The sequence below is a fragment of the Vigna umbellata genome, chromosome 6 (assembly GCF_029865625.1).
Source record: "Vigna umbellata cultivar VRB3 chromosome 6, Vumbellata_1.0, whole genome shotgun sequence".
In the NCBI taxonomy this organism is placed as follows: domain Eukaryota; kingdom Viridiplantae; phylum Streptophyta; class Magnoliopsida; order Fabales; family Fabaceae; genus Vigna; species Vigna umbellata.
The window spans coordinates 14486677-14514380 of record NC_142170.1 but is presented as its reverse complement, the minus strand read 5'-3'; the positions used below and the strand labels follow the sequence as shown (position 1 = coordinate 14514380).

Sequence of the window (27704 nt, the reverse complement as noted above, 5' to 3'; positions counted from 1 at the left end):
ATTTTGGAAGTGTAAGAATAAAACAGACGAGTGCTGGGAGAATCGTTCTGCACATGAACGGTGCTATTCGTCTAATTAAAAGGCACAGCAGTGTCGTAGTTTTAAAACTGCCGTGTGCTATGTCAGAAATTTTGTCTTGAACAATTATTACTTGTCTCAGGCAAAAGTGGTTTTTTTTCTCGGACTCCATTCTCAGTTCTCAGATCACTTGGTTCTCATCACTTCTTTACCTACCACACATGTGCCTGATGATTGTTCCTTGCAGGAAGAGTAACTAGCGTTCTAACTAAGCTTTGCCTTCTTTGGGTTTGTTCAACTTTCTATTTAGCAAGGTTCGGTCTTGCCTTTGCTGAGCAAAAACACACACAACATGGCTGTGAATGGATCAAAACAAGTTGTTGGAGTGATTTTTACCCTGTTTCTTCTTTTTGTCTCACCCTCTCTTTCTCTTTCTGTTCGTCAAAACCCAAATGAAACCACCAATCCCACCGTGGTTGAGACAACGGAGAGTCCTGCTTTTCTTTCTAAAGTTGTGAACTTTTTGTGGAGCTCAGCTGGATCAGGATACCAACACACTTGGCCAGTAATATACTCACTCCCCGAAACTCTTGTCTCTGTTTCTTGTCATAAGTATTGTACGATGATGTGTGGTTTAATTTGCAGGACGTAGAATTTGGATGGAGAATAGTAACAGGGACGATAATAGGGTTCTTAGGATCTGCATTCGGAACTGTCGGAGGTGTTGGTGGAGGTGGCATATTTGTCACCATGCTTTCCCTCATCATCGGATTCGATCCAAAATCAGCTACTGCAATATCCAAATGTAAGCATTACAGATCTCTCTCTCTCTCTCTCTCTCTCTCTCTCTCTCTCTCTCTCTCTTTCTCTGAACTGCTGCTAGAGCAAATTGTTTCAGATAAAAGAATCTCTGGCACAACGTTTTCTGTGTATAAACTGGTGTTTGAAAAACAAAAACAAGATGTACTGTGATAGGTTTTAACAATTTCATAATAAAATTTAGAAAAAATATGGGATTGGATTTGATCTTTCTTATAATTTTTTTTGTTAAATTGAATAGTTTTGATTGGGCTATAATATATTATTTTTTTTCTCCATCTCAATTTTTGTAATTTTAAAATGTTTTTTAGTATATATTTTTTTAAAACAGGTTATATAATTTCATATTTAGAGAATTGAATATTTAAGTATTTCACAAATATAAATTTAATTGATAAAATAATGAAATACATTGAATATTTTAATTCTTTGCTGTTATTATTATTCAATAGTTTTGTTTAAGTTGGATTGGATTCGATTGAGGTTGAAGTTGGAATAAAGACAATTTATCTTTCGTCTTGTTATCCAAACCATGTTTTTAAGTACTTGGAAATTTAGTTTTTAATTATATTATTATATTTTAGACCTTTCTATAGTAACAAAGCGCTCTGCGTAAAATAACTTCTATTAAGATAAAATACTTAAAATAAACATTTTATTTTTACGCGTCGCCAGATTAACTTTTAAGGCAAATTTTTTTGTATTAATCAGCATATTTATTTCCTGCATATATAAATTTATAATTAAATTAATTCGGATTTACTATAATTTAAGCTTTTCAATTCAACTAGTGTGAGAAAGAATACAATATTTTATATGATTAGGTATATCTATTATTTTTGCTTTAATTTATTTATTTTATCTCTGTCTTCGTTATATTGGGTATGTTTCTCTTTTATACATTAATATTTAAAACAACGAGTTGTGCGCTGAGCATTTCATTTAATAATAAAAGGTGAACAAAAGGTTCGGAACTTTCATGGCTTCAATCATGATTCTTCACCATAGCTACCAATTGGCCACCGTCGGAAAAAATTTCATAAAATTCATTATTCTAATTCATCTTCATACTACTTTTACTCTGACACTTTCTAACCCTAATTAAAAAACTTTACAATATAAATGTTTTTAGTTATTTTATTCATAAACAATTCATATCATATTTTATATAAAAACAATTTTTGTATCTTTGTTGAAAAGTGGCAAAACATGAATTTCATTGAAGAACAATTTCGCGAATATATTGAACAACCGGTATATTTTTCAAACTGATTTCTTTATTTTATTGGTTAGATGAAAATGAATGAATATTGGGTGGTGAGTGCTTGGAAAAGTAGGAAGCTTTTGTTGAGAATTTTTTCTGTGAGATGAGATTTGAATTAATGGGTGATGGTTTGATATGAAGGTATGATTACTGGTGGAGCCGCATCGACAGTTTTCTACAATTTGAAGCAAAAGCACCCAACACTTGACATGCCAGTCATTGATTACGACTTGGCACTTCTTTTCCAACCAGTGCTGGTGCTTGGAATCAGCATTGGAGTTGTCTTCAATGTTATTTTTGCTGATTGGATGATCACAATCTTGCTAATTATTATTTTCATAGGCAAGAACCATTAAGAACTCAACTTTTCATCATTTTTTTCTCACTTATTTCGCTGCCGTTCTTTTGACGAAGCTTATCTGTGCGTGTGCAAAACAGGAATTGCAACCAAGGCATTGCTAAAGGGAATCGAGACATGGAAAAAAGAAACCATTATCAAGAAGGTGCTTCAAATTTTTGAGAAATCTTTCATGTGGAATTGCTAATATATTTGTGTTTTGTTTTCTTACATCCTTTTAATGCATCTCCGGTTGTAATTCCAGGAATCTGCTAGACAGTCACAATTAAATGGTAAGTAGGTCAGTGAAAAGTGTATCCTAGATGTTTGTATTAAGTTCAGTTGTTGTTGGTTTCCAAAACTGTCATGTGATATATTCCACATCCTAATTAGGCACTGAAAGAACTGAGGAGGTTGCATATGAGCCTCTGCCAGGAGGCCCAACAGCTCCAAACGGAAGTAATCATACAGCTCCTGAAAAACCCAACCAAAAGGTCAGACTGATGAATTAAAAATAAAACATAACATCATATAAAAAAGTGGTTTTGGTCACTAAACTCTGTCAGTAAGCAGCTTCTGCTGACAAATCTATTATTTATGGGAATGACACATGTGACTGCCCGCCATGCAGATATCTCTTGTTGGCAATATTCGCTGGAAAGCGCTTGGAATACTTTTCACTGTCTGGGTCGTTATACTTGCATGCGAGATTGGAAAAGTTGGTATCTGTTTGATCAGCAATTTTCATTTTCGTTTTCTTACTTTCTTTGTTGTATGTGTATACGCGGAATAGTGATTAAACCATGGCTTTCTTTGTTTTCAAACAGAGTCACACAACAACTTGTTCAATCCAGTACTGGATACTTAATATATTACAGGTGCATAAATATCATTTCCACACGACATGAACTGCAACAAAGTTGCTTTTGGTTCGAATTAACTCTGCATGGAAAAACATGATAGTGATCATATTTCTTAGTTTTTTTGCAGGTCCCTGTGGCATTAGGAGTGACATCCTTTCAGGCCATACGTTTATACAAAGGGAAGACAGTGATAGCGTCGAAAGGAGATAAACAAACACAATGGCGACCACACCAGTTAATTATGTATTCTGCCTGTGGCGTATGTGCGGGAATGGTTGGTGGCTTGCTTGGTCTTGGTGGAGGTTTCATATTGGGACCTCTTTTTCTTGAGTTAGGAATCCCTCCTCAGGTACCACCTTGCATCCTTCTACAACAGAGTACAGTTGATTGAGATTTCTGGACAACGTTGTTAGTGGTTATTTTGTGTTCTATGCAGGTGTCAAGTGCTACAGCTACTTTTGCCATGACATTTTCTGCATCTATGTCAGTGGTAGAATACTACCTTCTGAATCGGTTTCCCATTCCTTATAGTAAGTATGGTGAATGATTAATAATGAGTTTAGAACTAATTAAGCAACAAACAACTTATTGGTTTTAAATCATATATATAATTTCAAATATTCACTCTCTGATGGCTTCTTGCAGCTCTTTACTTTGTGGCTGTATCCACTCTTGCGGCCTTTGTTGGGCAAGTTTTAGTGAAAAGGCTGGTTACGTTCTTAGGGAGAGCATCACTCATCATTTTCATCCTCTCTGGCACCATTTTTGTCAGTGCACTATCACTAGGCAAGTCTCGTTACCATTTCTGTTCATGCCTAAAACCTCGTATTTTTGCAATGTTTTATTGACGTTGTTTCGTCGTTTACTTCGATTATATCATTGCAGGTAGTGTGGGCATAGCAAACATGATCAATAAAATTGACCATCAAGAGTACATGGGTTTTGAAAACCTTTGTACATACGCGGCCTAAAGCATCCAAATTCAGGCTATTTGTACCATTTAATTCACATTTTTCAATTGTTTCTCAATTCGAGTCTTTTTTTCTAAGTATTAGTTTTGGTAATTTTGTCAAGAATTTTAAGCAACGAAGTTCAGCATTTAATTGTATTTCAAACATGCCAGTATCTTGGATCTTGTTCTCACATAAGAAAATTATGTAGTGTGTTTTCTTCATTATCAGGTTAAATTATCTAGTTATAATAATTATAATATTACAATTTTTATTATTTACACTATGTAATTCAAAGATGTGTCTAAAACATCAAGATATGCGCGCAAGAGTTGTACAAATAATAAATGTGTACTTTTATTATCTATTAAAGACTGTTATGAAAAGTAGTTTTGCATTTATTTTGGACCAGGACCCTATTTAAAAAGGGTTGATGAAATTATATAGAGCCTATATTTCATGAACAAATATATGGTTTATAAAAAAGTATTTATGTGGAAATACTAGTTGAAATATCACACATTATTTATATATTGGATTAAATTACTTTGTTGAAATAAATATAACTTAAAAATATATTAATAAATAAGTTATAAGTTTTTATATAGAGTTGCCCAATCTTGAATTATTTCGCTATAGCAATTACCATAAGCTTAAAGCACCAATAGAGATTATACAAATGTTGAAAATAATGCCGACATCAACAACAATATTCGCATTATGTTCGCATACTATTAAGGAGAAGAGTCGAACGTAAATTTTAATCAATTATTTATAAATATGTAATCGCCCATTTTTCACTAATAATATCTTCTTGTTAGACATAAATTGGTTGACCTAATAAAATTATTTATATTAATGAAAATATTTTTAAAAAATAAATATAAAAAGTATTTATTATTTATTTATCATTACATGAAAAATATTAAAAGAAAATAAAATAAATACACAAAATATGGAAAGAGCAAATCAAACCCATATATGTAAAAAAAAGAAAACTTTAATTAAATAATTAAGCAACTCTAAACATAGGAGTTAAAACTTATGATAAAAGAATAAAGAACTATCTTACATTACACATTATAGTGAATCTTATTTTTTAATACAAGATAAGTGAGTTTATTTATACAATGATTACCTTTGAAAAACTGGAAATTCAATTTGTTCAGAAATATCTATACATTTTCTCTATCTTTTTCTAAGGCTTTGTTCTCTTCGGGGAGAGGATTTGGAGGAGAGTGAGTCGATGAATTTGAGAGAATTTGATGGTGAATTAGATGTTGTTTATTTGAGTGGATTTGGAGATAAATGAGAGTGAATTTGGAAGTAAAATTTATGAGAATTAGTCCAGGATTTGATTGATGTGATAAATAAATTTTTTTTATTTAATTGGTAAAAATTAAATATTACCAAAATGATCCTAGTTATTAAAGTAATATAAAATGATAATTGTTAATGTTATATTTAATTGTAAAAATGTTTATAAGGAGAAAAAAATGGTAATTTAGTGAATTGAATATAAAAAATACTTTAAAGTTTATAAATATAACTTTAAACAAAATTAATAAAATACTTTTTGATAAAAATAATTTTAAATAATAGAATAAAATAAATAAAAGAATACTTTTTTAGAAAATTATTATTTTTTCTTTAAATATTATTTTTTAAGAATATAATTTAACCGTGGTATAATTATTATTATTTATTATTAATTAAAACATATTAGTTACGTTTTTAGATTACAAGATTACTGTTTTCACATGAAATAGAATACTTTTAATTTGAAATTGATTATAGTATGATATTATGAAATTGTAAGAGGGTAGAAAAAATATTTGGTGTGAAATACCTTTAAATCTGAACACATAAGCGATGATAAAAGAAATCACATATCTCGCAAATAAACTCTTTTCATTGCTTCCAAATCTTTGGAAAGGATTTAATTCTCTAATTCGTCTTCAGAATTCGTCGTGAACAGAAATTTAGGTCGAAGTGACCTATGAATCATTTGTATAGAAAAAAAAAAACTTTACTTATCAGCATGTTACTTTCCAACCAAACATGCTCATAACTAAACAATTAATAATGTTCAATAACTAGAATAACACCTATGATTTCTGTCTACATTGAATTTTGTACCCCAGAAAACCAAAGAAGCTCCCAGTATATTCACCTGTTATAAATATGAAAACTTTTGGTGAGGGTGAAAAAATATATTGTATTAATCTTGAAAAGATTTGTAAGTTACATTTTGAGACTGCATTTAAACAAATAATTAGTTACCAAATTCTTAATGAGTGTCACTAATGTGTTTTGATTATTATAAATTGAGTTTAATGGGCATGTCAATGCCCGTTTTGATACTATTGTCAATAAGATAAACATATACTATTTTCTAAATATTTTTAAGATAGTTACAATAAAAAATAAACAAACTTATATACATTGTCGGTATATACCCAGTTTCAAACATGTTTTGTCTCTCTCCTCACTACTCGTGCTTATCCAAGAATGTACCATTTAATCAATTTTTTTCCCTGAAAAAGAAGCAATAACATTTATTGTTGCCAGTCCATGGCAGAAGGTTAGGGTCATTGCACTCATTCATGGTCAACATCAAACACGTATCAAATTGTTCAAAGCATAATGCTTTTGGAAACAACGGAAATAAATGTGAAGTCCTGGTTTGATTGATAACTATACCTTGCTACTCAGTATTTCATGGCAAAATGTTTGGTGGAAAATGATACGATGGAAACTGAACTATGCATATCCATGAGATTAAAACTCTAGCACTATTATTGACATGCCAGGCTAGCTCTTAGACCTTTTTCATTTTCACCAACCAACTACTGCTGCAAACTATGACCGAGGTCTGTGAAACGGGAAAGCAGGGACACAAGCACATGCACTTGTTCAACACTTTGAGCTGAATAATCCTTTTTTCGGACAACAAAAACTTTGATACATGTCATGTTCTCTAGTTCATCACGTACTGATAATATGCCTAGCTTTTCATGATCTAGCAGTGAGCTAATTCAAATAATAAAGTGACTTATATTTGGTGCAGCAAAAAGCTAAGGGAAAGAATACCAATTAGAAAATGCTTTCCCAAGGCAACAATTATACTTGTTTCTTTCTATATAATGTTTGTTTACTTTCTGATGGTTGAATGTTTTTCTCCCAGAACTTTTTTGTGTTCTATAACTCATCTTTGACATTCTTCACTTTTAGATATTTGTTGATGGATGCAGCCAATTCTTTCAAACCAGATTTTGTAGAAAGTTTGATCTGCATAAGAAAATGTTTGGATATATAAAGTGGCAACTATATAAACAGAAATTCTATCACCGAAATCAGAGTGCAGAGAAGTACTTACCGGATTTGCCTTATCATCTGCTCTGTAAAGCAGGAGTGTGGGGTAGTCATTTACCTGCAAAAAATTAAGGTAAAATGCATTTTCAGTACATAAACTTTCATCATGTTAGTGGTCAATATGGAGAAACCATTTGTCCTTGATAAGACCCCAGGATCTTATATTTTCACAAAAGATTCTGTGAGAGAGCGTGTTCTGCCATGAAAAGTAGAGACAACAAAGCTTTTCCATGACGCTTACTTGCAGGTTTGGATGTTCGTTCGCTGAAGCATCTATCCTTGCAAACATTAGATTACTTGATCCTTTGTAGTGCTTTGCCAATTTCTCTACTTGCTTGCTAGTGGCCTCACAGTTGATACACCAAGGTGTAAACACCTGTTTTTCAGTCACAACTCATGAGCGAAAATCCACGAAGTAGTTAATAATACAATCTTCCTTTTGGAGGAAAAAACAAATCCTCAAGCAAACTAATGAAGTTGGAGAAAATGACATAATGTAGAAGGGATAAAACTTTGCAAACCTCCAAGAGCACATCCTTCTTGCTGCTCAAGATTTCATCGTCAAATGTCTTCCCAACAATAACATGGACACTTGCTTCAGTCTGCAATTTCCAATGCCGAGATAATTAATTAACAAGACATTGAAATAAGTTTCAGGACTAAAATAAATAACTTCTTATGGTGTTTCTATTATATTATTATAATCATAGAGCAAACTATATATCCCTCGGAATGAATCTGAAATATTTTATGTATTCAATTTAATCTGAAAGAACTAAAGTACCACATATGACAGACAGCAGCTAATATCTTGAATTGTTTGAAACTAAAGTTAGTAAGACACCTTACACGTATAAGAAAATTATGCGAAAAGTTTAAACGGTACTCACGTTATCTGGAACTGGTTGTGACTTGAAGTAAGGTGACAAAGAACCTTGCAGAAGATTATTACAGAAGTTCTGCAGAATTCCATTTTAACATTAATTAGTCTCCTTTTGTAGGTGATCACTAAAAGAATAATTTACATAAACAGAAGAGCAGATAGTACTTCAATATTGCTTTGTGTTGGTTTTGATTCCAACAAATATTTTGAGCTCATTCCATTATTAAATGCAGCGACCTATTTGGCAAACAAAGAAGTAAATCACATCAGTAGCCAAGATTATTTAAACTGATAAAACAATCCGTAAATATCATTGTTACTAACTAATGAACTAACCACAGGATTTTTTGATTCTTCAAGACCGAACAATGTTAAGAAGGGCTTTGCAAGGTTCTCATCATCAATAGCAACATGTATAAACATGATCTGCATTTAAACAAAAGAATTAGACCAGAAGTTCTAAAAAACGCAGGAAAATGGTTTTAAAGCCCCACATGTAGGCCAAAGTAACTAATCACCTTTGACTTGAATGTTCTTGCAACATCTTGAAGAGGATCAAGAAGAATCTTGAAGTCATCACTGTTTGCAAAGACCAAAACCTAGAAAAAAGTAAACAATTAATCTTGGTTATTAGTAATTAGCAACCTTGAACAAAAACATTAAGAATTAAATTAACAAGGAACAGTCCGTACAACCAGTGATGAGTTAAATTTATTATTGATTGACAACAAAGAAGGCCCGCTTGTTAGGGTGCAGTTGGAAAAACTTTAGTAAGTCTGTTAGTGGCTTAGTTTCTGAAAGGTCTTTTAGTCTTTTAACCAAACTACTGTTATTGAAAATCAAATGGGATGAGCACAACCACAGCCTAGTTCTTTTGTTGTTCAGATTTTCCGGAATACTTTTGTACAAAAAGAAGTACTACTTAATTAGTTCTGAAAAAGACATCCATTTCCTTTACATATACGCTCACATTTGTTTCAAGTATCAACTATCAATCATCAAGGTGGTCACCAAGTGATCAACACATGGAAAATCAAAGAGACTGTGATTTTGATAAACAATTTAGACTTGCTAGAGTGATTGTCTGAGTTATTTTTATTGGTCTCACGTACTCAAATAGTAATTTATACCTAGTAATTAAAAGTTAAACCATTCATGATGTCAAATAATCAAAATCTAGTCATTGTTCATCCAAAACATTCATTAGCACTATCCACACTATCCACTAACTTTTTCACCTTTATCTCATGATCAACCAAGCTCTCCACTTTCCTTTTTGACCTATTCGAGATCTCAATGCATCCTATCAAGTTGATCGCACTTGTCTCATACTCTACCGTGCTACCCACATTCTCCACCAAGCTATGTAGAAACACCACCAAGAAAACTGGGTTGGTCTCACATTCTACCAAGCTCTGCGTGCTCTTCAAGCACCTTTCCAGGCTGTCCGAGATTTCCATCAATTCTTTCGAGCTTTAATAGAACCTCTCTGCGCTACTTAGTTGTTTGCCTGACCTCCCCATGATAGTCGCTACTTGGCCGAGTTCCTTGCACTGCTCGGCTGTTTTGCCGAGTTCACTACACTACTCGGCAATCTTGTCGAGCTCTCCTTTCTACTCGGCAATGTGGTCGAGCTCTCCTTGCTGTTTGGCAAACTTGCCGAGTTGTCCTTGTGCTCGACATATGATCTTTAGTTTGAACACAATTCTGCCTCTGATCTCATCATCATACAACTCGGTCTCAGCTCGACACCTGGTCTTCTTGACATTTCACTATCCGAATGCAGCTCAACATCAATCTCCAACTCTGCAGATCGGAGTCTAGGCTTCTTGTCACCATTAAAATTCCTATTTCTTCATCAGCTTCTTCAGTAAGGAGATTTGTCTCCTCCTTTCTCTCATCCTGACAATATTTTGCTATATGACCGACCTTACCACAACAATAACATTTGACCGATCTGCACTTATTTGCATACTGGTCATGCTTGCCACACTTAAAACATTCAACATCATAATTACTTGACCGACCTCCTCGGTCTCTCCTTTGTCCATGGCCATGCCAGTTCTGCAAACTGGTTTGCTCCTTGTCGTCTTCATAATCACTTTGGACACGACTTCCTCATCCTTGGCAGCTTTCTCCAATACCACCTTGGCCTTGAGTGTTTCGAGCTCCTCCCTTCATGTCGAGCTTGGCCTGAAGTGCTTGATAAAGTGGCTCAAACATCGTCCTTCTCCGCTGCTCGTGTGCCTCTAAGGACCCGACAAGCTCTTCAATCGAGAGTAATGTCAAATCCTTGGACTCCTCAAAGGCACATATTATACTCTTAAAGTACTTAGTCAACGACTTTAAGACCTTTTCCACAATCCAGTTGGCAGGAAACTCCTCTCCGTTTTTGCCAAGTTGATTCGCTACCGCCTCCACCCAAGATATATACTCGATCACTCGTTCTCTTTCCTCCATTCTCAAGCTTTCAAACTCGCCTCTAAGAGTTTGAAGTCTGACTTGCCTAGCACGGTTATCGCCTTTGTATACTTTCTCTAGAATCTGCCACCCTTCTCTTGAAGATTTAGCGTTCCCTATTTCTCAAAGCCAGATTCGTCCACAACTCGGTACAGTATGTATAGAGCTGATTGATCCTTCACACGCGATTGTTTCAATGCAACAACCTGCGCAACCATCTACTCATTTTCTGCTGATTCTTCATATCCATTTTGAACTACATCCCACACATCTTGGGATCCAAGAAGGGCTCTTATATGCACATTCCAATTACCAAAGTTGACTTTCTTTGTTAATTGAGGCAGGGAGACACTGTTTGCTAGGTTGGTCATCTCTCACTCTCTTTCTAAAATACTCTCTTTTTCACTTGAACACTTAGGCTCTCTCAACTTTGATGTCAATTTGTTAGAAAATGACACTCAGTTAAATATTTCTGAATATGCTTCTAGTGTATTTTCATTTCACATAAGCCTTACAATTTATAAAATTTACATTAGGCCTTTCATCTATACACCATAATGTCTCCAATTATTACAAATCAAATATTATAATGACTACAAAACATAACATAGTAACTCCCTAACTCTTCCTCTCCCAATGCAATAACCACTACCACTCTCAATAATTATCTGATAACTCCTAAATTTAAGTTTATTCCAACACCGTGGTCTAGATCCACTCCAATGGCCCTTATTTCTAAGTACAAGATGAGTTTCAAGTCAAAAGAATATCTATTATAGATTAAATATGGATATAATACTGACCTGAAGCTTGACAGGGCTGGCATAGACTCTGATAGAATTCATTTCAGTCAGCGTAGTAACTAATGGAAACTTGTTGTAGTCTACAAACTCCAGTATCTTATTCACCGTGAAAGCTCCATCTGCACAATCAGGAAAGTTTTGCAAGTTGCCTTAGTAAGTCCTCACTCCTCACTCCTCACCATTTGATGAGCTTGAAAACAGACAAAGGTAAGAGGGAAAAAATCATGTCATACATAAACAAGCCCATAATGCGGTTCCACCAAATTTTAACTGCTTAAATTATATAAATCTGATATGTATATAGAATACCCAGCTCTTGTTAATAGAAAAGCCAGGAGATTCTAGTTTATTAATCTTTTTGCATGGTTCTTGTTAGATATATTGTGTTTTATGTTAATTAGGAAAACATAGACTTTTGCTATTGTTTGATATTGGTAGATATTGTTTTTTAACAATATCTTCTATTTACCATATTTATGTTTTGTTGTCATATATACTTGTATTATTCTTCATTATAAATATATTACTCTATGTGTGTTTTAGATACAAGGGAGATTAATCCTATACCTAGTTTTACTATATTAATTTGCAACAAGTACAGAATTCACATACTGAGCTATAGCCACTTTTAGTGACACCCGTATTACCAATTAATACCACTATCTGTTTTACTTTATATTTTAATGAGGAAATATTAGAGCGCATCCAACATATGGCTAGAAAGTTACAAACCAAAAACAGACTCACCATATGCAGTGTATCTTTCTGGTTCACTCTTAACAATCCCAAGAAAACGACCTGTAGGTTTGATAGCTGGATAAAGAACTTTGGCAAGTTCTACCTGATTCACTTCAACAAATTGGATTTCATTATCAGACTTTGCAGCACTCACAAACTCCTCATAATCAGGTCCCTGCGATATGTAAAAAAGTATGCTATAATACCACACCACCAAATCCAAGGGTAACGTAAATGTTTTTTTATCAACAGGAGAATTCATTAACAAAAAATAATCTGCAGCACAAAATATTACGTTAATTGATTGATCAACTCCACAACTCTCACTCGTTCGAACTTTGCGTCAATATGGAAAATCAAGTATGATAACCCCAGCATACCTTACATTATAATTTCACTTACCTCAAATTTATCAAACTGACCAAGGACAAACTTTTGATACTTCCTCAAAAACTGCTCTGCTTCTACCTCTGAACTTATCCGAATAACAGGAGTACCAGTCTTTTTTCGTGTCCATATCACTATATCATCCCTGAAAGCACATGGAAAAAAATAAGTCAATAAACATTTAAAGCCAAAACAGCACACACAGACATACAATACATGTATCCGATACGGGGATACGATTATTTTAAATGTATATAGTATCCAGCTATGAACAGAAACTCTTAAAACATAGTAAATATATAATTGCAGTTTAGCAAATCCAAATTAAGAACATAGTTCCTGTACACTATTAAAAACATAGATTATAAATCAGTACCATCGTAACTTGCTTCTTTAATAGTCCGGTAAATCTCATTCCTTTCTTGAAGTCATACAGAGAGGACAATTTCGATAAGTTTCATTAAGGGACAAGGTTTATATGTATCTACATTGTACATGTTTTCTAAGTATCATGTAAGCAGTATTAGATTTTCATAACCTTTTTTAAAGGTTTGAATCCTTCACCAATACAAGTCAATGAAGTGTAGAATCAGTATTGGAAACATATCGGAGAAGCCGATTATAAGTGAGAAAAGTTAGAGCATCTTACGCAGTAAAACCACCAGAGTATGGCTGAGAGGTGCCATTGACAAAGAGAAGCAAAGTGGGGAAGCCTTTCACACCAAGGAAAGATGCAGGCTTTGGATACCTGTCAGCATCAATCTTGGCCATAACAATAGGGATTCTCAATTCCCTCAGAGAAGTTGCAGCCTCAGCAAAATGGGGCATGAGCTCAGCACTCCTTGGACACCAAGGAGCATACCCCAGAACCAGAACAAACTCGTTCCCATTAACAACCCTCTCTGTGTTGTCGTTGTTGAGCTCAATAACGATTCTTTGGGCTTTGCTTAAAACCTCTGCTTCTGATAACTTATCGCCACCCCCATCGGCTTCACGCTCTACTTCCTCGTCCACTGCTAACAGCTCCTCCAACTCATCCTCAATCTCTGTTGCAACGTTAAACTTCAGTACGAGGAGAAGGGAGAGAAGGACGAGGATGAATCTTAAGGCGGGTTTCCTCGTACACATGTTTTTTGCCTATGGTAGAATTGGTTGGGGATCAAGATCTGATGGGGCTTCTGAAAGGTTTAGGAAATTGGTAAAAGTAGCACAATGCACATCAGTGAAGATGTGTCTGAACTGTGAAATAAAACGCTGCGGAGAATCGCTTAGAAGGGCACAGTGACAAACTATAGATGCGCCTTAATTTCAGGGCCACCATGTTAACAAGATTTCAGGAAACTCCAAGCCTGCCACTATCCTTGACCATAGAGAAAAAAAGTGTTTTTTTTTTCCTACAAGGATAAAAATTTCAGATTTTCATTAGCAGGAGAATTTCCTCTCTTATATTTACCAATCAATAAAAAAAAAAAGTTAATCAGTTTGTTGAAAATTAAAAAAAAAAAAACTTTGGATGAAAATGGTGCGTACAGGTTCTTGAATTAGAAGTGTTTCTTATAATTAACTATTAGAGTAACATATACATGCAAAAAAGCATAAAAATATAAGTTTATAGAATAAAGTTTTTACATAAATTTTAGGTTTTCAGACAGCTATATTTGTATTAAATGCTAAAGATAATGATAAATATATTCATCCTGTTTATCAAAAGGCTTTATTTTGGTGACGCAGGGTAATAATCTCTACAAACTATCACTGACTTTTATGAGGAAAAAAAAATAATTCAGACAAATTTTGGAAATCAATTAGCTCCATTAAATTTTATTAATTTTCTAATGTTCTTCTTGAAATATTTTTTTATAAATAAAAAATCAGACATTAACCAAAGTTAAGATATTTTTATATAAAAAAAATATCATTAAATAAAATAAAAATGTGGTTAAAATTTTCTTATAATTTTCCCACTGTGTTTGAGTATCTTCTTGGAAATATCATTAATGACCAGTTTCACAATTTACATTTACAGCCAAATAAAATTAAAAGCTCTTTATGCGAGATCAAAAGCACAGCAAGTTTTAACTTGCATGCATCCCACAAAGATAACCAGAAAAAACCTTTTTGCTGTTGCTGTCTCGTTAATTAAGATCATTGTTGTGTTAAATCTTATCCAATGTTAACAAATTAACTCTGTTCAAATGATCTGTACCATATAAATGCCTAAACATGGTACATCAATCTACAATTTCGCAATTTCACTTTTGCTTTCTCTAAAGATGATTTCTCAATTTCCCCTGTAATGAACTGGCGAATTGTATGTTCATTTTATGCATATGCATATTCAAATTTACATGCATTTATGGCACAATGCTCATGACAGTAAACTACAGAAGGGATTCAGGGCAATGGTTGTATGTAAAGTATTTTTTCAACTGCATATATTACATCTCTTGCAAACCAAACGAACCTTCTAATCTGAAGCCAGGCACAGACCACAGATTATGCAATTTTAAGGTACAGTTTCAAAACAGATTACAACTGTATGAAAATGAACATTCATCATTCGTAGGTGCATGAATTCCTTTTGAATTTGATAGGTTTTGATCCGGAAGAGTTGATGACCAAGGAGCAAGTGATTTGCTTATGGTGCTTTGTCTTCACCAGTTTACCAACCACATTGCCACGTGATCGGATTTCAAAGTTCAATGTGAGTGGAACGTCAACACCGGCTATGGTGGATCCAGCACCATAGAGAGGAACCTTTGCACCCTCTACGTTCACTGATACAATTCGGTGACTTTTTCTTGGCTGATAGTATTTCTTCAGCTGCAACAAGTTAGATATCTTAGTATGTTACTTGATAAATTTTGAATTTTTACTGTCAGTAGCATAAATTTGTGTCAGAGGACCAGCAGAAGAAAGAAGTGATGAGATAATTCTTACTTGGCCTGTGGCAACTGTGATGTCTGAGAAGACAAGATTGATGGGTGTGGAGTGCACATGAATTCCAAAAAACGTAGCAGGGTTATAGATGCTCATGCGCAAAGTGACATTTACTGTCATCATTTTTGTGATCACACCTGTGAAGTCTGAACCCTCTCCAATGTACATATTGTGCACCGTCAAACTCTGCAAGAACACATATGTCAACAACTATAGCCTGCGATTACCAACTACTTCAATGATATGTAATGAGCATCCCATCACTCATAACTTTTTTTGTTTTTTCATGCAGATACATTTTAATAAATAGAAAATACATCATAATAGGTTAAATTTAGTAGTAAGACTTTTTATAATAACTCTCAAAACTATTATGCCAGAACACATGCTATTATAACATGTTCATTTTATCCATCATAATCTCTTTTCTACACTAATGCATGTTCTAATTTGAAATAAAACAGAGTTGATGACAGGTTCAGACAACAAACTATGTGTATGGTTGGAGGAATCAAGAACCAACACCAGTGATAAATTCCCTCCTTTAATACTGATGAAAGAAATTCTTACCTTGACATTAATTTCTGCTTTATAAGGTCTGCTGGCACCCCAGATGATCAAGCAAAACACAGTGAAAACAACCACAAAGGTAAACACGGCAATCAGTGCTTGGAAGCGTCTTGTGAAACCCTTGTCATCAAACTCATGATAAGAACCTTCTTCCAAAATCACATCACACTCAGGCCACCCCTTATCATTTCTCTTCCTGCTACCTTTCCTTCCAGAAGATGACCTGAAAATCCCTGAAAAACGGCTCGCAGAAGAGTTCCTAGAGTGACGCCCAAACGAAGGGTGTGAAGGAGACTCCATTGGACTGTTTGATATTGGAGTAGCCTGCATTGAAGATGACTTGTCTCCATCGTGAGAATCCCTCGAAGGACTTTGCACATAGTACACAGGACGCTTTGGAGACCTCGAAGGTGAAGAAGGAGCTAAACTTGTGATATCCGATTCAGATTTTGCAGACAACATCATGAAAATCTGAACCACTATACAATACAGGAACACCTGATATAACTGTGTGTGTCAAATATGGTAAAAAACCAGACAATTTGTGTCACTGAATTTCTACGTATATAACTCAAAACCTCAAAACTCAAAACTCATGATAAATGATGAAAAAAGACACATACAACTCAATTCAGCCGGGTTTCTTTCACTGTAAAAAAGAGTGTTTTTTTGCTTGCATGGAAGGAAAGAAAAGAAGGTGTGGTGAATGCAGAACAAGTGCTTAGGCTTGAAGGATAAATAAGAGCAACGGATAATAGAGTTCGAAGGCTCGGAACCAAACCTCACTGGCTGCACAAATTCAGCAGGGTCGGGAATAAGTGTCGGCAGCGTGTTTTTATTTATAATTTTTTTCTGAGTGTTTAAATTAGAAAACAACAGTTTCTTATGTTGTCTTTTTTCTCTGTGGGGCAGAGCCACTTCTGAAAAAATAATTCTTGAAGCTTCAATTATAGGAGTAGGACAATTGTCTAATTATATTATGGGTCCTCTCTTGTTTCTCTATGCTGCAACGTGATTTTATTTCTTATCATTTTAGGTACGTTCTATAATTTATTCCTGACGTTTAGCTTTGTTGGATAATGCAGATTATGAATTACAAAAACAGATTAAGTAATAATTAAACAACACTTAATGCCACTTGGGTACCCAATGACAAAATTGGTTGCACCATTTTAATATTTTATTACAAGGTTGTTAACATCTGGTTAAAAAACAAGACATGGAATTCACATGTATCAGTTTTGCAGGAAAAAGGTTCGGTAAAGTTGTGTTTTCACGAGCAACAGTTGGGATTTATTGCAGCATATCCAAATATCTCTTGGCTTTAACTTATCCTACATATTTTGCACCGTGCATTTTGGATAAAGTAATAAAATGTTTAAGCCTTATTAAATATTTATTGTAAAATTGTTTGGATTTAATTTAGATATATAAACAGTGTAATTTTGTTTACTTTCTGTTCAGAAAAAATGATGGGCCTGACCCCGTAAGTTTAATAAGATGGTACAAGAAAGAATCTTTTGGGCCTAAAGTGTTTCCAATGTCCTAACACAATTACATGAAGGCCCACAATTGACCGAAATAGTGTCAGAGTCTAAAATCAGCCCAGATTGTATGTGGAGAAATTGAGAAAATTAAAAAATTCATTAAACGGAAGCTTTCTCTTTTTTATCAGAGCCAGGTTTCGATCCTGGGACCTGTGGGTTATGGGCCCACCACGCTTCCGCTGCGCCACTCTGATTTGTTGATATATTCATGCAAAACAAAATTTAGTATTTGTATCTTAATTATTTCATGCAAAATAGATTTTAATATTTATCTTAATTATTTAATCTCAATTTTTGGTGGACGATCATCAATTTAGTAATGAAAAAAAATAAAGAATTATTTATCACGTTTTTTTTAGCTTTATTTAAAAAACATAAAATTATATCCCTTCAAATTAAAATATTATTCATTCTTTAATCATTTTGAACTATGCTTATATCCCTTATAAGCACCAATATTTTTAATTAATATACCACTTTTTATATTGAGCAGATAATTAAATAAAGGAGATGGAGATAGAAGTAATAAAATGGTATTATTGATGCCAATTTGTTTGATTCCAACTATTAAAATATCTAAGGAATGGTTGATGCAATTTGGTGGTTATTATAATAAGAGGATTGAGTGTTGACTTCTGACCTAATCACATAATATTTCATTAGCCATCCACCTAAAAAAATATCATCTCATGATTTTGCACTATAATGCTAAATCTCAAACACAACACTCCTTCAATTTAAAAAGAGAATTTCACAAAGTATAAAATATTTAAATATATTAAATTTCAATCAATCATATTCTTTTTTTTTCAAATAATTTATTTAAATTTATTGAATTTTTGTGTGTGTATGAAATGTTTTAATTACCATAAAAATTAATATATATTTAAATATAAGATAGTTGTCAATAATTAGAAAATATTAATTTTGATTTTTTTTGCAGTTTATTTTAATTTATATTTTTTTAGTCAAAATTTGTTAATATTTTTTAACCACTATTAAACTAGTTTTTTCTCAGTTGGTAATTTTTTTTTTGTTCATAACAATTATTTTGGTTTGCATGAAGTTTTTGGTCAAGGTTGTTTTGTCAAAAATTTTTTTATCAAATTGAGTTGATAATTTTCCTCAACTAACATTGGTTAAAAAAACTCCTAATTAACAGTTGATTGAAAATATTCTAGTTAACATTAGGAAAACAAATATAACAAATTATTGATATAGGAAAAAAAATCACAATAAACTTCAAATGAATGAATAATTCTAAGTATTGTTGATTGAAAAATAGTCTTGACCCATGTTGTCTGAAAAAAATTAATTAATATTGCTTAAAAAATACTACAACTAACATTAACTAAAAGTAATATTAAAAAAATGTGTTTGATACGATATTTAAATTAGGCATCTAAATACTATAAAGATGTTCATCGATTGAGTTCCAACCAACATCAATTATGTACAATATGTATAATGGAGATTAGATGAATTAATGGCTGAAGCTTCAAGCTTGAAAGAGATGTTTTTTTTTTCTACGAAATCATTCCACCGACAAAATGTTGTGTTTCCAAAATATATTTAGACAACTTGTAAGGTATATTTAATCAAATCTTCTAAAAATGTATTTTACACAAATAAATTTTTTTAAGAGTTCCTTAAGTATTGTTTTCTAGAATTGATACATGATAGCGGTCTTAGTCAATCGAATAAAGGAAGTGTTAAAATTAAGTGAGGGAAAATGGAAGAGAATAAATTAAAAATATCAATAAATTTTTAATAATTTTTTTTAAGTTTTGAGTTTTTTCATGTTAGAATATATTTTTTTCAAATTCAATTATTTTAATGGTAACTAATCTTTAAACTTTAGAAAATTTCACTTATTTATATCATATTCATTTGAGTTATCACAAAAATAATCATCATTTATGCTAATATGATCGTGAAGTTTTTCATGAGAGATGTTAAAGAGATTAACTACCAATTAATCATTAATTAGTTCATATAAGAGATCGATATATCACTCTCAATCCATTATCGTTTTTATCAAATGTAAGACTTTCAATTCACTTTTCATTCTTAAAATTTTTTATTTCAAGTGTAAGTTTCTCAAGTATTAAAACACTTCATATTCTTTTACGAATATCTTAGTAGTGGAAACCAACATTTTAACTTATTCTTCACTTGATTTAGGTCATCTTAATAAAAGTTATCATAAAGATAAACTATTAACTTTGATATTATTATGAATTTTCTTTTTAAAGAATACGTGATAAGTCATCACCAAATTCATTTAACACATACTAAAATTAAAAAAAAAAAGTATGAATTCTTTAATTTATATAATGTTCATCTTGTTTATTTTCAAGTGAAACTTTATCATAACTTCTTAACCTATAAAAATGCTAAAAGGAATATTATAAATATTTACATTTGATTTTGTAAATAAGTGGTTCCTTGAGTTTTTATGAAAATATTATATTTAAATTCAATTTTGGTCTTCTTATTTTCATGACTTTATTATTTTAGTCTTTATTTTAAAATAGAGATATTTAAATTTTATGTTTTAGAACCGTGTTTTTTTTGGATATATGTTAACACAATTTTTTTTAACAATATTTTGATATAATACATGTTAATTTTTTTTTAGAATACGTGGATATAATAACTAAATAAATAATAAACTAATAAAAAAATAACATGTGTTGTGTTAAAATGTTGTAAAAAAAAATCAGTCTGTACTTTTTAGTTCTGTGTTATTTTGTATCATGTGTCCTCTCGTTTGTCTATGCTTGCAACATGACGTTTAGTTCTACTGGGCAATGTTATTTGGATAGCCCAATTACAAAATTGGTTGCACTTAAAGTTGTGAGTTTCACGAGCATATGGAACTATCTTTTGACTTTCAATCAAAAGTTCAATTTACTACATATTTTGGATAAACTAATATCAGCCCATACTGTATCTAGAGAAAATTGGAAAATAAAAAAATATTAAGTAGAAAGCAATATTTTTGTTGTTGTTAACTAATGCAAACAAAAGTATTTTGCTTATATTTTAATATTTAACCTCAATATTCATCAATTTAGTTATTATAACGAAATAAAAAAAATTATCACCTTTTTAAAATATTTTTAGCTTCGTATATAAATTTTAAACTTATATACATTTTGTAATGTAGGGCCCCAACGGTATGCGTTTACCCTACACCAACCAAGTCGGATGGCCTTGGAGAGTAGGAAACAATTAAATAGCGATTGAACGTGACATAAACAGTAGAAGAGATCGGACGATCATCAGTAGGGACGTCCGGTTTTAGTCGATAAACAGGTTTTTCTACAAAGATTAAGATAAATCGTGATTATAGGTATTGGGTTGAGATTGACCGTGATATGTCAAAAAACTATAAATATAGATCAAAGGTAAAAGGTAGGTAATCGCATTTACTGTGTATTTAATATCATTACACTAACTCTCGTAGGGATGACATCCTAAGAGAGAAATTGTGTAGGTGGTTGAAGTGACTCGATCTCATACCCGAAACACATTTAAATTAAAATAGTTATCATTCTTTTATCATTTTAAAAAATGGTTATATTCATTATAAGCATTAGTTTTTTTAATTAATAGATTCCTTTTATATAATTACAAATTGTATATATATTATTGATTTTCTCAACCATCGATATAAAAATTAGTTATATAAATATGTTCTCGAAAGCATTAATTTCTCGTTCTTTGTTGTTGAGAGTAGTCATTGCTCTCTCTTTTTTTTTTCGAACCACGACACTTTGAAGATGCATTAACTATAATAGGAAATGGGGGTTTTACGTTTGGAGGTACCTTTTATTGTTTTAAAGAAAAAATATATTAAAGTGTAGTATAAAATCACAAAATCATCATATATTTATTTTATATTATTAGTTTTGCTCGTAAGTAGTGTTGAAATATGTGGTGTTGTGATAAATTATTGGGCAGATAATTAAAGAAACGACATCCACACAAAAAAACAAAAAAATTGTTGATTGTGATTGGTATGGATAGTTTTAAAAGAAATTTACAAGTGAAAGTTAGAATTCTCTAATTCTAATTAATCTAGTTATTCTCGTGAAATTAAAAACTTTTAATTTTTTTTACACTTCTAATCGAAAAAATGCATTTTATCCTATATAATTACAAATCAACGAATTACCGAATTTAAATTACGAATCTAAATACTATAAATATGTTTATCAGTTGATTCTAACCAACATCAACTATGTGCAATGGAGATGAATTGGTAGGTGAAGCTTCAAGCTTGCAGGATAAGTTTTTTTCTCCTTTTATGAGAATACATTTTTCTTTTAACGATTTAGTGTAGGTTAATTTTAATGTATGTATAATATAAAGTTATTATAATTACATTATTCAGACCTCGATACCATGCAGTTATTTAGTATTTATTTTTTAAATATGGAATTTGGGATACTGTGTGGCTTGAGTTGTGCTAAAGATTTGAATGTTTGCATAAGACTGATATTTTTTAGAAAGTGATTGATCTGTAATGGATTTTTATAAATAATTTGTTAGATTTTGGAACTGCTTATGCTGCCTCTTCACAATCACAAAATCGTTCCACACCGACAAAAACGTTGTGTTTCCAAATATATATGCATTACAACATGCGAATGGTGGCAAGGAACATCCTAAGATATTTCGACAAATGTAAGATATATCTAATAAAGTCTTTTAAAAAAAAATCATATTTGACACAAATAAGATTTTAAGAGTCGTTTAGTTATTGTTGTATGAAGTTGATGCATGATAAGTGTCTTGATCAATTGAATGAAGTGTTAAAAGATGCTTTAAATAATTTTAGATGAAAATAACATTATATATATATATATATATATATATATATATATATATTTTTTTTTTTTAATGATATATATATATATATATATATATAAATTTGATTTCATATATATGTATGTGTGAATCAAATATGCTTTCTTTGATCACGTAGTTTATAAAATTTAGGTTTTATCATTTTTGAGGTCTTTAATTTATTTTAGAAGTCTCGATTAGGTTTTTAGTTATTTTTTTCTCAATTGGGTCTCTATTTTTGAAAAATTAAAACAATTAGGGACCCAATTGAGAAAAAAATAACTGAGAACCTAATGGAGACTCATCAACAAAATTAGGGGTCTCGAAAATGATTAAACCTAAAATTTATTGTTAGATTGAAAGTTCTACGGGTTATATACATGGTTATAAAAGACTGTGATTCAACATCGAGTATTATTGATTTTTGATGTGGTTGTTTTTATTGTTATGGTGTTCTTGCTATGTTTTGTGGTTAGTCGGGTGTTAAGTCGTTATTGTTTGGTTTTTACATTGTCCAAAGTTTTCTCATATAGTATTTGTAAAAGGTATTTTAATATCAAAGTCATTAAACGAACCATCAGGTTAAAAAATGTTATGTGCATGTGTACACAAGTTATATTTTAGACCTTTATATAAAATAGTTGTGGTGTGTTTTTATCTGTTTGTCAAATTAATCACAATCTAGTTATACCTTAATCGGTAGTAATAGATTGATTTGTTATTACCTTTATTGATCTGACCATTCTGTAATCAATTGGCATGTTGTTTGGTCATAGTAGTCAAATACTCTGTCGTTACCATTGTTATTGATCATTATGTAATCGATAAGTCATGATGATAAGTTATTTCATCATTACCATTGTTACAACTGATCGGTCTAGAGTGGACAATCCAAAACAAAGTAACTTTGTTCGAAGTGATAAGTCTTGAAACTTGACCTGGAATAATCGATTCCGAAGGACTTGAGTTGAAGTAGTTGATCCAAAGAAACTCGGACTTCAAGTGATCAATCCAAAAGAACTCGAAATAAATGAGCTCGAACTGAAGTGATCGATAAAAAAAACTTAGCCTGGAGTGATCAGTTCCAAAAAGTTCGAACTACAGAAAGTGAATCAATCCAGAGGAGTTCATACCCGAAAAGCTCGAACTAGAGTAAGGATCCAGAGGATCTTAGCCATACAGACATACAATACAGATAATATTCTTAATTCTTTTTTTTTCTTGTTAAGCATATTTCTTTTCAAATTTATAAGAATCCCTTTTGGGTGTGATGCAAAGTCTCCCTTTTTCTGCTCCTTTTCTACGTACGTGCCCAACACAAGAACTTTGTGTGTGTGTGTGTATATATATATATATATAATGTATACTGCCTTATCTAGTTTTTGTTCCGCACTTTTCCCAATCTACCAATTATTGAAGTGTGATGAATAACTATTCTTTTATAAATAGTTTTAAAATTTGTCCAAGTCAAGTGAACGAAAAAAACAAAACTGACTGGATAGGTAGTTCAATCGAATCCAAATATAGAAGAAAGAAAAAAATGCACCTGGCCAAAATGACAAAACTGACAAAATTCCTTTTATTATGGCCTCACCAGCTTTATCCTTAGCTCCTCACTCTTCTTTCGCATCAATTTTCTCATCCTAGGACTCTATGACCGAGTGAGTCACCACCAGAATGACAAAAAATCACGAGAGAGGGAGTTACATTCATGAATGTTCATTTATATAATAAGTCCAAAAATGTGAGGTAGCAGAAGTGAGTTTGGTACATGCCCCAGTGCCAGCTTTATGACATCATATATAGAGTGATATGTTATTGCTATTGCTCACTTTCTTGGAAAAGAGCAACGGTGAAAGCATGTTGGAAGGTAAAGCTGTGATAGAGGATACTGACATGCCCCTCAAGATGCAGATCCAAGCCATGGCATCTGCTTCTGAAGCTCTTGATCTCTATGATGTTTTGGATTGCACATCCATTGCTGCCCACATTAAAAAGGTAACATTTTCTCCCATCTTTTCGATGATACACAACTAGTAAGCATGTCCTTTCAAACTCAAGACCGATTTAATGTTGCATGTGTTGTTCTTGGAAACTGATTTCAGTGTAACTTTTCTGTAACACGAGTTTGTGGTTGGTGGTTGACTGAGTTTATGGTTTATTGGACTGATAGGAGTTTGACACGAAGCATGGTTCTGGATGGCAGTGTGTGGTGGGATCGAGTTTTGGGTGCTTTTTCACCCATTCAAAGGGAACCTTCGTGTACTTTACTCTGGAGACTCTCAATTTTCTCATCTTCAAAGGGGCTTCTTCTGATCAAGAACATATCTAGGCAAGTTAAATACATGCAGCAACTCTCGAGTCATTTATCGATTGGACCCTATTAACATGTTTTGAAGGGTGCTGTGCAGGGTGATGATGATGTTCTTTTTTATTTTGTATATAATTATGATAAGTTCCTGTTCTTCAGTTCATCTTTTTTGTTGTTTTGGATAAGATCCCCTTAAATTTCTCTTCATATTGTGGATATTATTTGTTCTTTCTCCAAAGAAAAAAGAAGAGTCGTGGCTATACCAGAAAGAAGAAGATAAAGGATGAAGTATTGAATGGAACTGAAATTAGATATGAAAAGAAAGTCTTGGATATTTTGTTTGATGAGTGGGGTCGTTCGGTGCTTTTCCTTTCCCTTTTTCTTTTTAGATCAATTTTAAAGATATTATACACAACGATATTTGGGATAAGAAATAAGGACAATGGTTGGTGTGGATGGGCCAAAGGAAAAAAAGTAAAAATAAAAGTGTACTTAATGGCTGCTCGTCTGGTCAATGATCGGATAAACGACTAACAATTCAATAACTGATATGTAAAAATAATTATTAAGGTAATTAAAGGTTAATCAACTAACGATAACAGTTATTGATGGGTAACTGATGAAAATAATGATAATTATTAATGGATAATTAATAAATTTGATTTAATTATAAAAGTTTATAAATACATATTTAATATGAATGTTGAAATATTTTTCTTTATGTCAATCTGGTACTAACCAAAGTAACTAACAAGGACGATTAAGACTTAAGACACCTCGAACCAACAAAATAAGAAAAACCGATCATCAAACCCTTGAATTGAAACAAAAAAAATATTTAAAGAATTTATATTGTAAAATAATATACCTACTTAATGCAATAAATTGAATCTTAACTTTAAATAAACTTGTGTATGGAAATCCTCCGTTGAAATTTGGCTTTAGCTCTAAATTTAAATTCAACATAAAAGGAAAGTTCATGGATATTAACTTATGTAAATTCTATCATGAAAATATCAATTCACCATTAAAGTAAAAACAAAATCATTTTTTCATTAATACATCTATACAATAACCACAGCTGAGCTGCACCCCGTTTTTTTTCTCAGTTTTTCGGTCTTACAGACTACAAAAGAGGAACACGAAGGGCAGCATGAACGTCTCTTTGTACAGTACAGCGGAAAAAGTAATTAGCAAAACTAGTAAAAGGAATCTAACAAATTAATTAAATTGAAAGTTAAAAGATTAGGATAAAATGTTTAATAAAAGTAGCTGATTAACTTCATAATCTAAAGCAAGAAGGAAGTGAATGTGAACGAGTGATGTGAAGAAAAGCAGCATCAAATGATTGGAGTCAAAAGGGGCTTGCCAAGGAAGCTTGCCTCTAAGTTTGCAATCACAAGATCTGCCATTGCCATGCAAGTTTCCACAGTGTCACTCCCCACATGAGGAGTCAACACAACATTCTCAAGCCTTAGTAACTCTTCACGCACCTCTGGCTCCTTCTCAAACACGTCAAGGCCCGCACCACCCAGTCTTCCTTCGGTCAACGCGGACACAAGTTCGGGCTCATCCACGTGCGGGCCTCGCCCGATATTGATCAAAATCCCATCGGGGCCCAGTGCATCCATAACTCCACGGTTCACTATGTGACGGGTTTCTTGCGTGAGGGTACAGGCCACAACCAGTACTTCAGAGTCAGCGGCTAAGTCAAGAACGTTAGAGTAATATCTATACCCAGACTCTGCCTTTACACTTCTCGAATGGTAGCTGATGGAGCATCCAAAAGCCTCGGCTCTCTTCGCAATCGCCAACCCAATCCTTCCCAGCCCAATAATTCCAACTGCCTTACCACTAAGCTAAATGTGCAAATCACAAAATCAAATTTAATTTAATTACACTTTTCGCAAACCCTAAACCCCTATATCAAACGCACAATAATTAAACAAAATAAAAAATTACTGATAAAAAGGGTGAGTGAAGAACCTTTGGTGTGAGGTGAGGAGCAGAATTACGGCGAGGGGAGTGAGAAATTGTGCAGAAGAGGGACAAGGCAAGGGCGACGGCGAGATCGGCGACATCGTCGGTCAAAACGTTGGGCGTGTTGGTGACGGGAATGCCTTTCTCTCTGCATTTTCGGAGGTCGATGTTGTCGTATCCGACGCTGTAGGTGGAGACAATCTGTAGGTTGGGCAAGGAGTCGATGGTGGCGGCATCCACTCCTACTTTGACATTTGCGACGACGGCGCGGACGGAGGTTCCGTGGGCTTGGGCGAAGGCGGCGAAGGAGGGAAAGTGCCAGAGTTTGAAGAGGTTGAAGCGCTTGGTGAGCTCTTCTTGGATGTAACTGTGCATTGGGCAAGTCATTAGCACGCCCACGGATTCCATTTACAATGAAAGTGTTTAGTTTAGACCAACGATTTCTTTCTCATACTCAACTCTGTTTGTGAAATCATCCCTAAACGAAGTTACACAACAAAAGGAAAACCAATTTTAACTTATTATTATTTTTGATATAACTTATTATTATTTTTGATATTATTAGGCGAAAACACGTTACATTATTATATTAAATATATATA

The 27704-nt window shown here is 32.8% G+C and overlaps 5 protein-coding genes and 1 non-coding gene across 7 annotated transcripts; 2 read left to right on the top strand and 4 right to left on the bottom strand.

Moving 5' to 3' along the window:
• Positions 1–15: 15 nt before the first annotated feature.
• LOC124844507 (sulfite exporter TauE/SafE family protein 3-like) lies at positions 16–4475 on the top strand. The gene is made up of 12 exons (XM_047321458.2): positions 16–583; positions 664–823; positions 2243–2443; positions 2540–2604; positions 2704–2731; positions 2832–2932; positions 3070–3156; positions 3266–3316; positions 3429–3650; positions 3738–3831; positions 3947–4087; positions 4187–4475. The coding sequence occupies exons 1-12, from the start codon at positions 371–373 to the stop codon at positions 4270–4272; spliced, it is 1449 nt and encodes a 482-aa protein (XP_047177414.1). The 5' UTR covers positions 16–370; the 3' UTR covers positions 4273–4475.
• A 2444-nt stretch (positions 4476–6919) lies between these two features.
• LOC124844502 (protein disulfide isomerase-like 1-6) lies at positions 6920–14259 on the bottom strand. The gene is made up of 12 exons (XM_047321452.2): positions 13547–14259; positions 12913–13042; positions 12520–12685; positions 11773–11891; positions 9028–9108; positions 8846–8935; positions 8675–8746; positions 8517–8585; positions 8148–8228; positions 7868–8002; positions 7631–7684; positions 6920–7542 (listed from the first exon to the last, which is right to left on the bottom strand). Exons 1-12 carry the CDS (start codon positions 14023–14025, stop codon positions 7453–7455), a joined length of 1566 nt encoding a protein of 521 aa, XP_047177408.1. The 5' UTR covers positions 14026–14259; the 3' UTR covers positions 6920–7452.
• Positions 14260–15290: 1031 nt separating this feature from the next.
• On the bottom strand, positions 15291–17307 carry LOC124844512 (uncharacterized). Of its 2 annotated transcripts, none has more exons than XM_088092451.1 (4): positions 17189–17307; positions 16408–16905; positions 15838–16023; positions 15291–15720 (listed from the first exon to the last, which is right to left on the bottom strand). In XM_088092451.1, the coding sequence occupies exons 2-4, from the start codon at positions 16870–16872 to the stop codon at positions 15454–15456; spliced, it is 918 nt and encodes a 305-aa protein (XP_087948577.1). In that variant the 5' UTR covers positions 16873–16905; positions 17189–17307; the 3' UTR covers positions 15291–15453. The 2 variants fall into 2 exon arrangements, with proteins under 2 accessions (XP_087948577.1, XP_047177421.1); XM_047321465.2 differs by lacking the exon at positions 17189–17307 and adding an exon at positions 17031–17182.
• A 769-nt stretch (positions 17308–18076) lies between these two features.
• On the bottom strand, positions 18077–18148 carry TRNAM-CAU (transfer RNA methionine (anticodon CAU)). The gene has a single exon. It is a non-coding gene; the product is annotated as a tRNA-Met (tRNA).
• Positions 18149–24482: 6334 nt separating this feature from the next.
• Positions 24483–25466, top strand: LOC124844504 (dynein light chain 1, cytoplasmic-like). The gene is made up of 2 exons (XM_047321454.2): positions 24483–24809; positions 24985–25466. The coding sequence occupies exons 1-2, from the start codon at positions 24624–24626 to the stop codon at positions 25141–25143; spliced, it is 345 nt and encodes a 114-aa protein (XP_047177410.1). The 5' UTR covers positions 24483–24623; the 3' UTR covers positions 25144–25466.
• A 683-nt stretch (positions 25467–26149) lies between these two features.
• LOC124844497 (D-isomer specific 2-hydroxyacid dehydrogenase family protein) lies at positions 26150–27599 on the bottom strand. Its single transcript, XM_047321448.2, has 2 exons — positions 27109–27599; positions 26150–26981 (listed from the first exon to the last, which is right to left on the bottom strand). Exons 1-2 carry the CDS (start codon positions 27508–27510, stop codon positions 26463–26465), a joined length of 921 nt encoding a protein of 306 aa, XP_047177404.2. The 5' UTR covers positions 27511–27599; the 3' UTR covers positions 26150–26462.
• Positions 27600–27704: the final 105 nt, after the last annotated feature.

What these genes read in the sequence shown, in the direction of transcription:
- LOC124844507 (XM_047321458.2), top strand. Translation starts at nt 371, where the DNA reads ATGGCTGTGAATGGATCAAAACAAGTTGTTGGAGTGATTTTTACCCTG. An exon ending in AGCTACTGCAATATCCAAAT is followed by an intron (nt 824 to 2,242) that starts GTAAGCATTACA and finishes TTTGATATGAAG; the next exon opens with GTATGATTACTGGTGGAGCC. An exon ending in GCTAATTATTATTTTCATAG is followed by an intron (nt 2,444 to 2,539) that starts GCAAGAACCATT and finishes TGTGCAAAACAG; the next exon opens with GAATTGCAACCAAGGCATTG.
- LOC124844502 (XM_047321452.2), bottom strand. Translation starts at nt 14,025, where the DNA reads ATGTGTACGAGGAAACCCGCCTTAAGATTCATCCTCGTCCTTCTCTCC. An exon ending in TACTCTGGTGGTTTTACTGC is followed by an intron (nt 13,043 to 13,546) that starts GTAAGATGCTCT and finishes ATGTGCTTTCAG; the next exon opens with GGATGATATAGTGATATGGA. An exon ending in CAGATGATAAGGCAAATCCG is followed by an intron (nt 7,543 to 7,630) that starts GTAAGTACTTCT and finishes TTTCTTATGCAG; the next exon opens with ATCAAACTTTCTACAAAATC.
- LOC124844512 (XM_088092451.1), bottom strand. Translation starts at nt 16,872, where the DNA reads ATGATGTTGTCTGCAAAATCTGAATCGGATATCACAAGTTTAGCTCCT. An exon ending in AAGCAGAAATTAATGTCAAG is followed by an intron (nt 16,024 to 16,407) that starts GTAAGAATTTCT and finishes GTGTTCTTGCAG; the next exon opens with AGTTTGACGGTGCACAATAT. An exon ending in TCACAGTTGCCACAGGCCAA is followed by an intron (nt 15,721 to 15,837) that starts GTAAGAATTATC and finishes AACTTGTTGCAG; the next exon opens with CTGAAGAAATACTATCAGCC.
- LOC124844504 (XM_047321454.2), top strand. Translation starts at nt 24,624, where the DNA reads ATGTTATTGCTATTGCTCACTTTCTTGGAAAAGAGCAACGGTGAAAGC. An exon ending in TTGCTGCCCACATTAAAAAG is followed by an intron (nt 24,810 to 24,984) that starts GTAACATTTTCT and finishes TTGGACTGATAG; the next exon opens with GAGTTTGACACGAAGCATGG.
- LOC124844497 (XM_047321448.2), bottom strand. Translation starts at nt 27,510, where the DNA reads ATGGAATCCGTGGGCGTGCTAATGACTTGCCCAATGCACAGTTACATC. An exon ending in CTCCTCACCTCACACCAAAG is followed by an intron (nt 26,982 to 27,108) that starts GTTCTTCACTCA and finishes TTGCACATTTAG; the next exon opens with CTTAGTGGTAAGGCAGTTGG.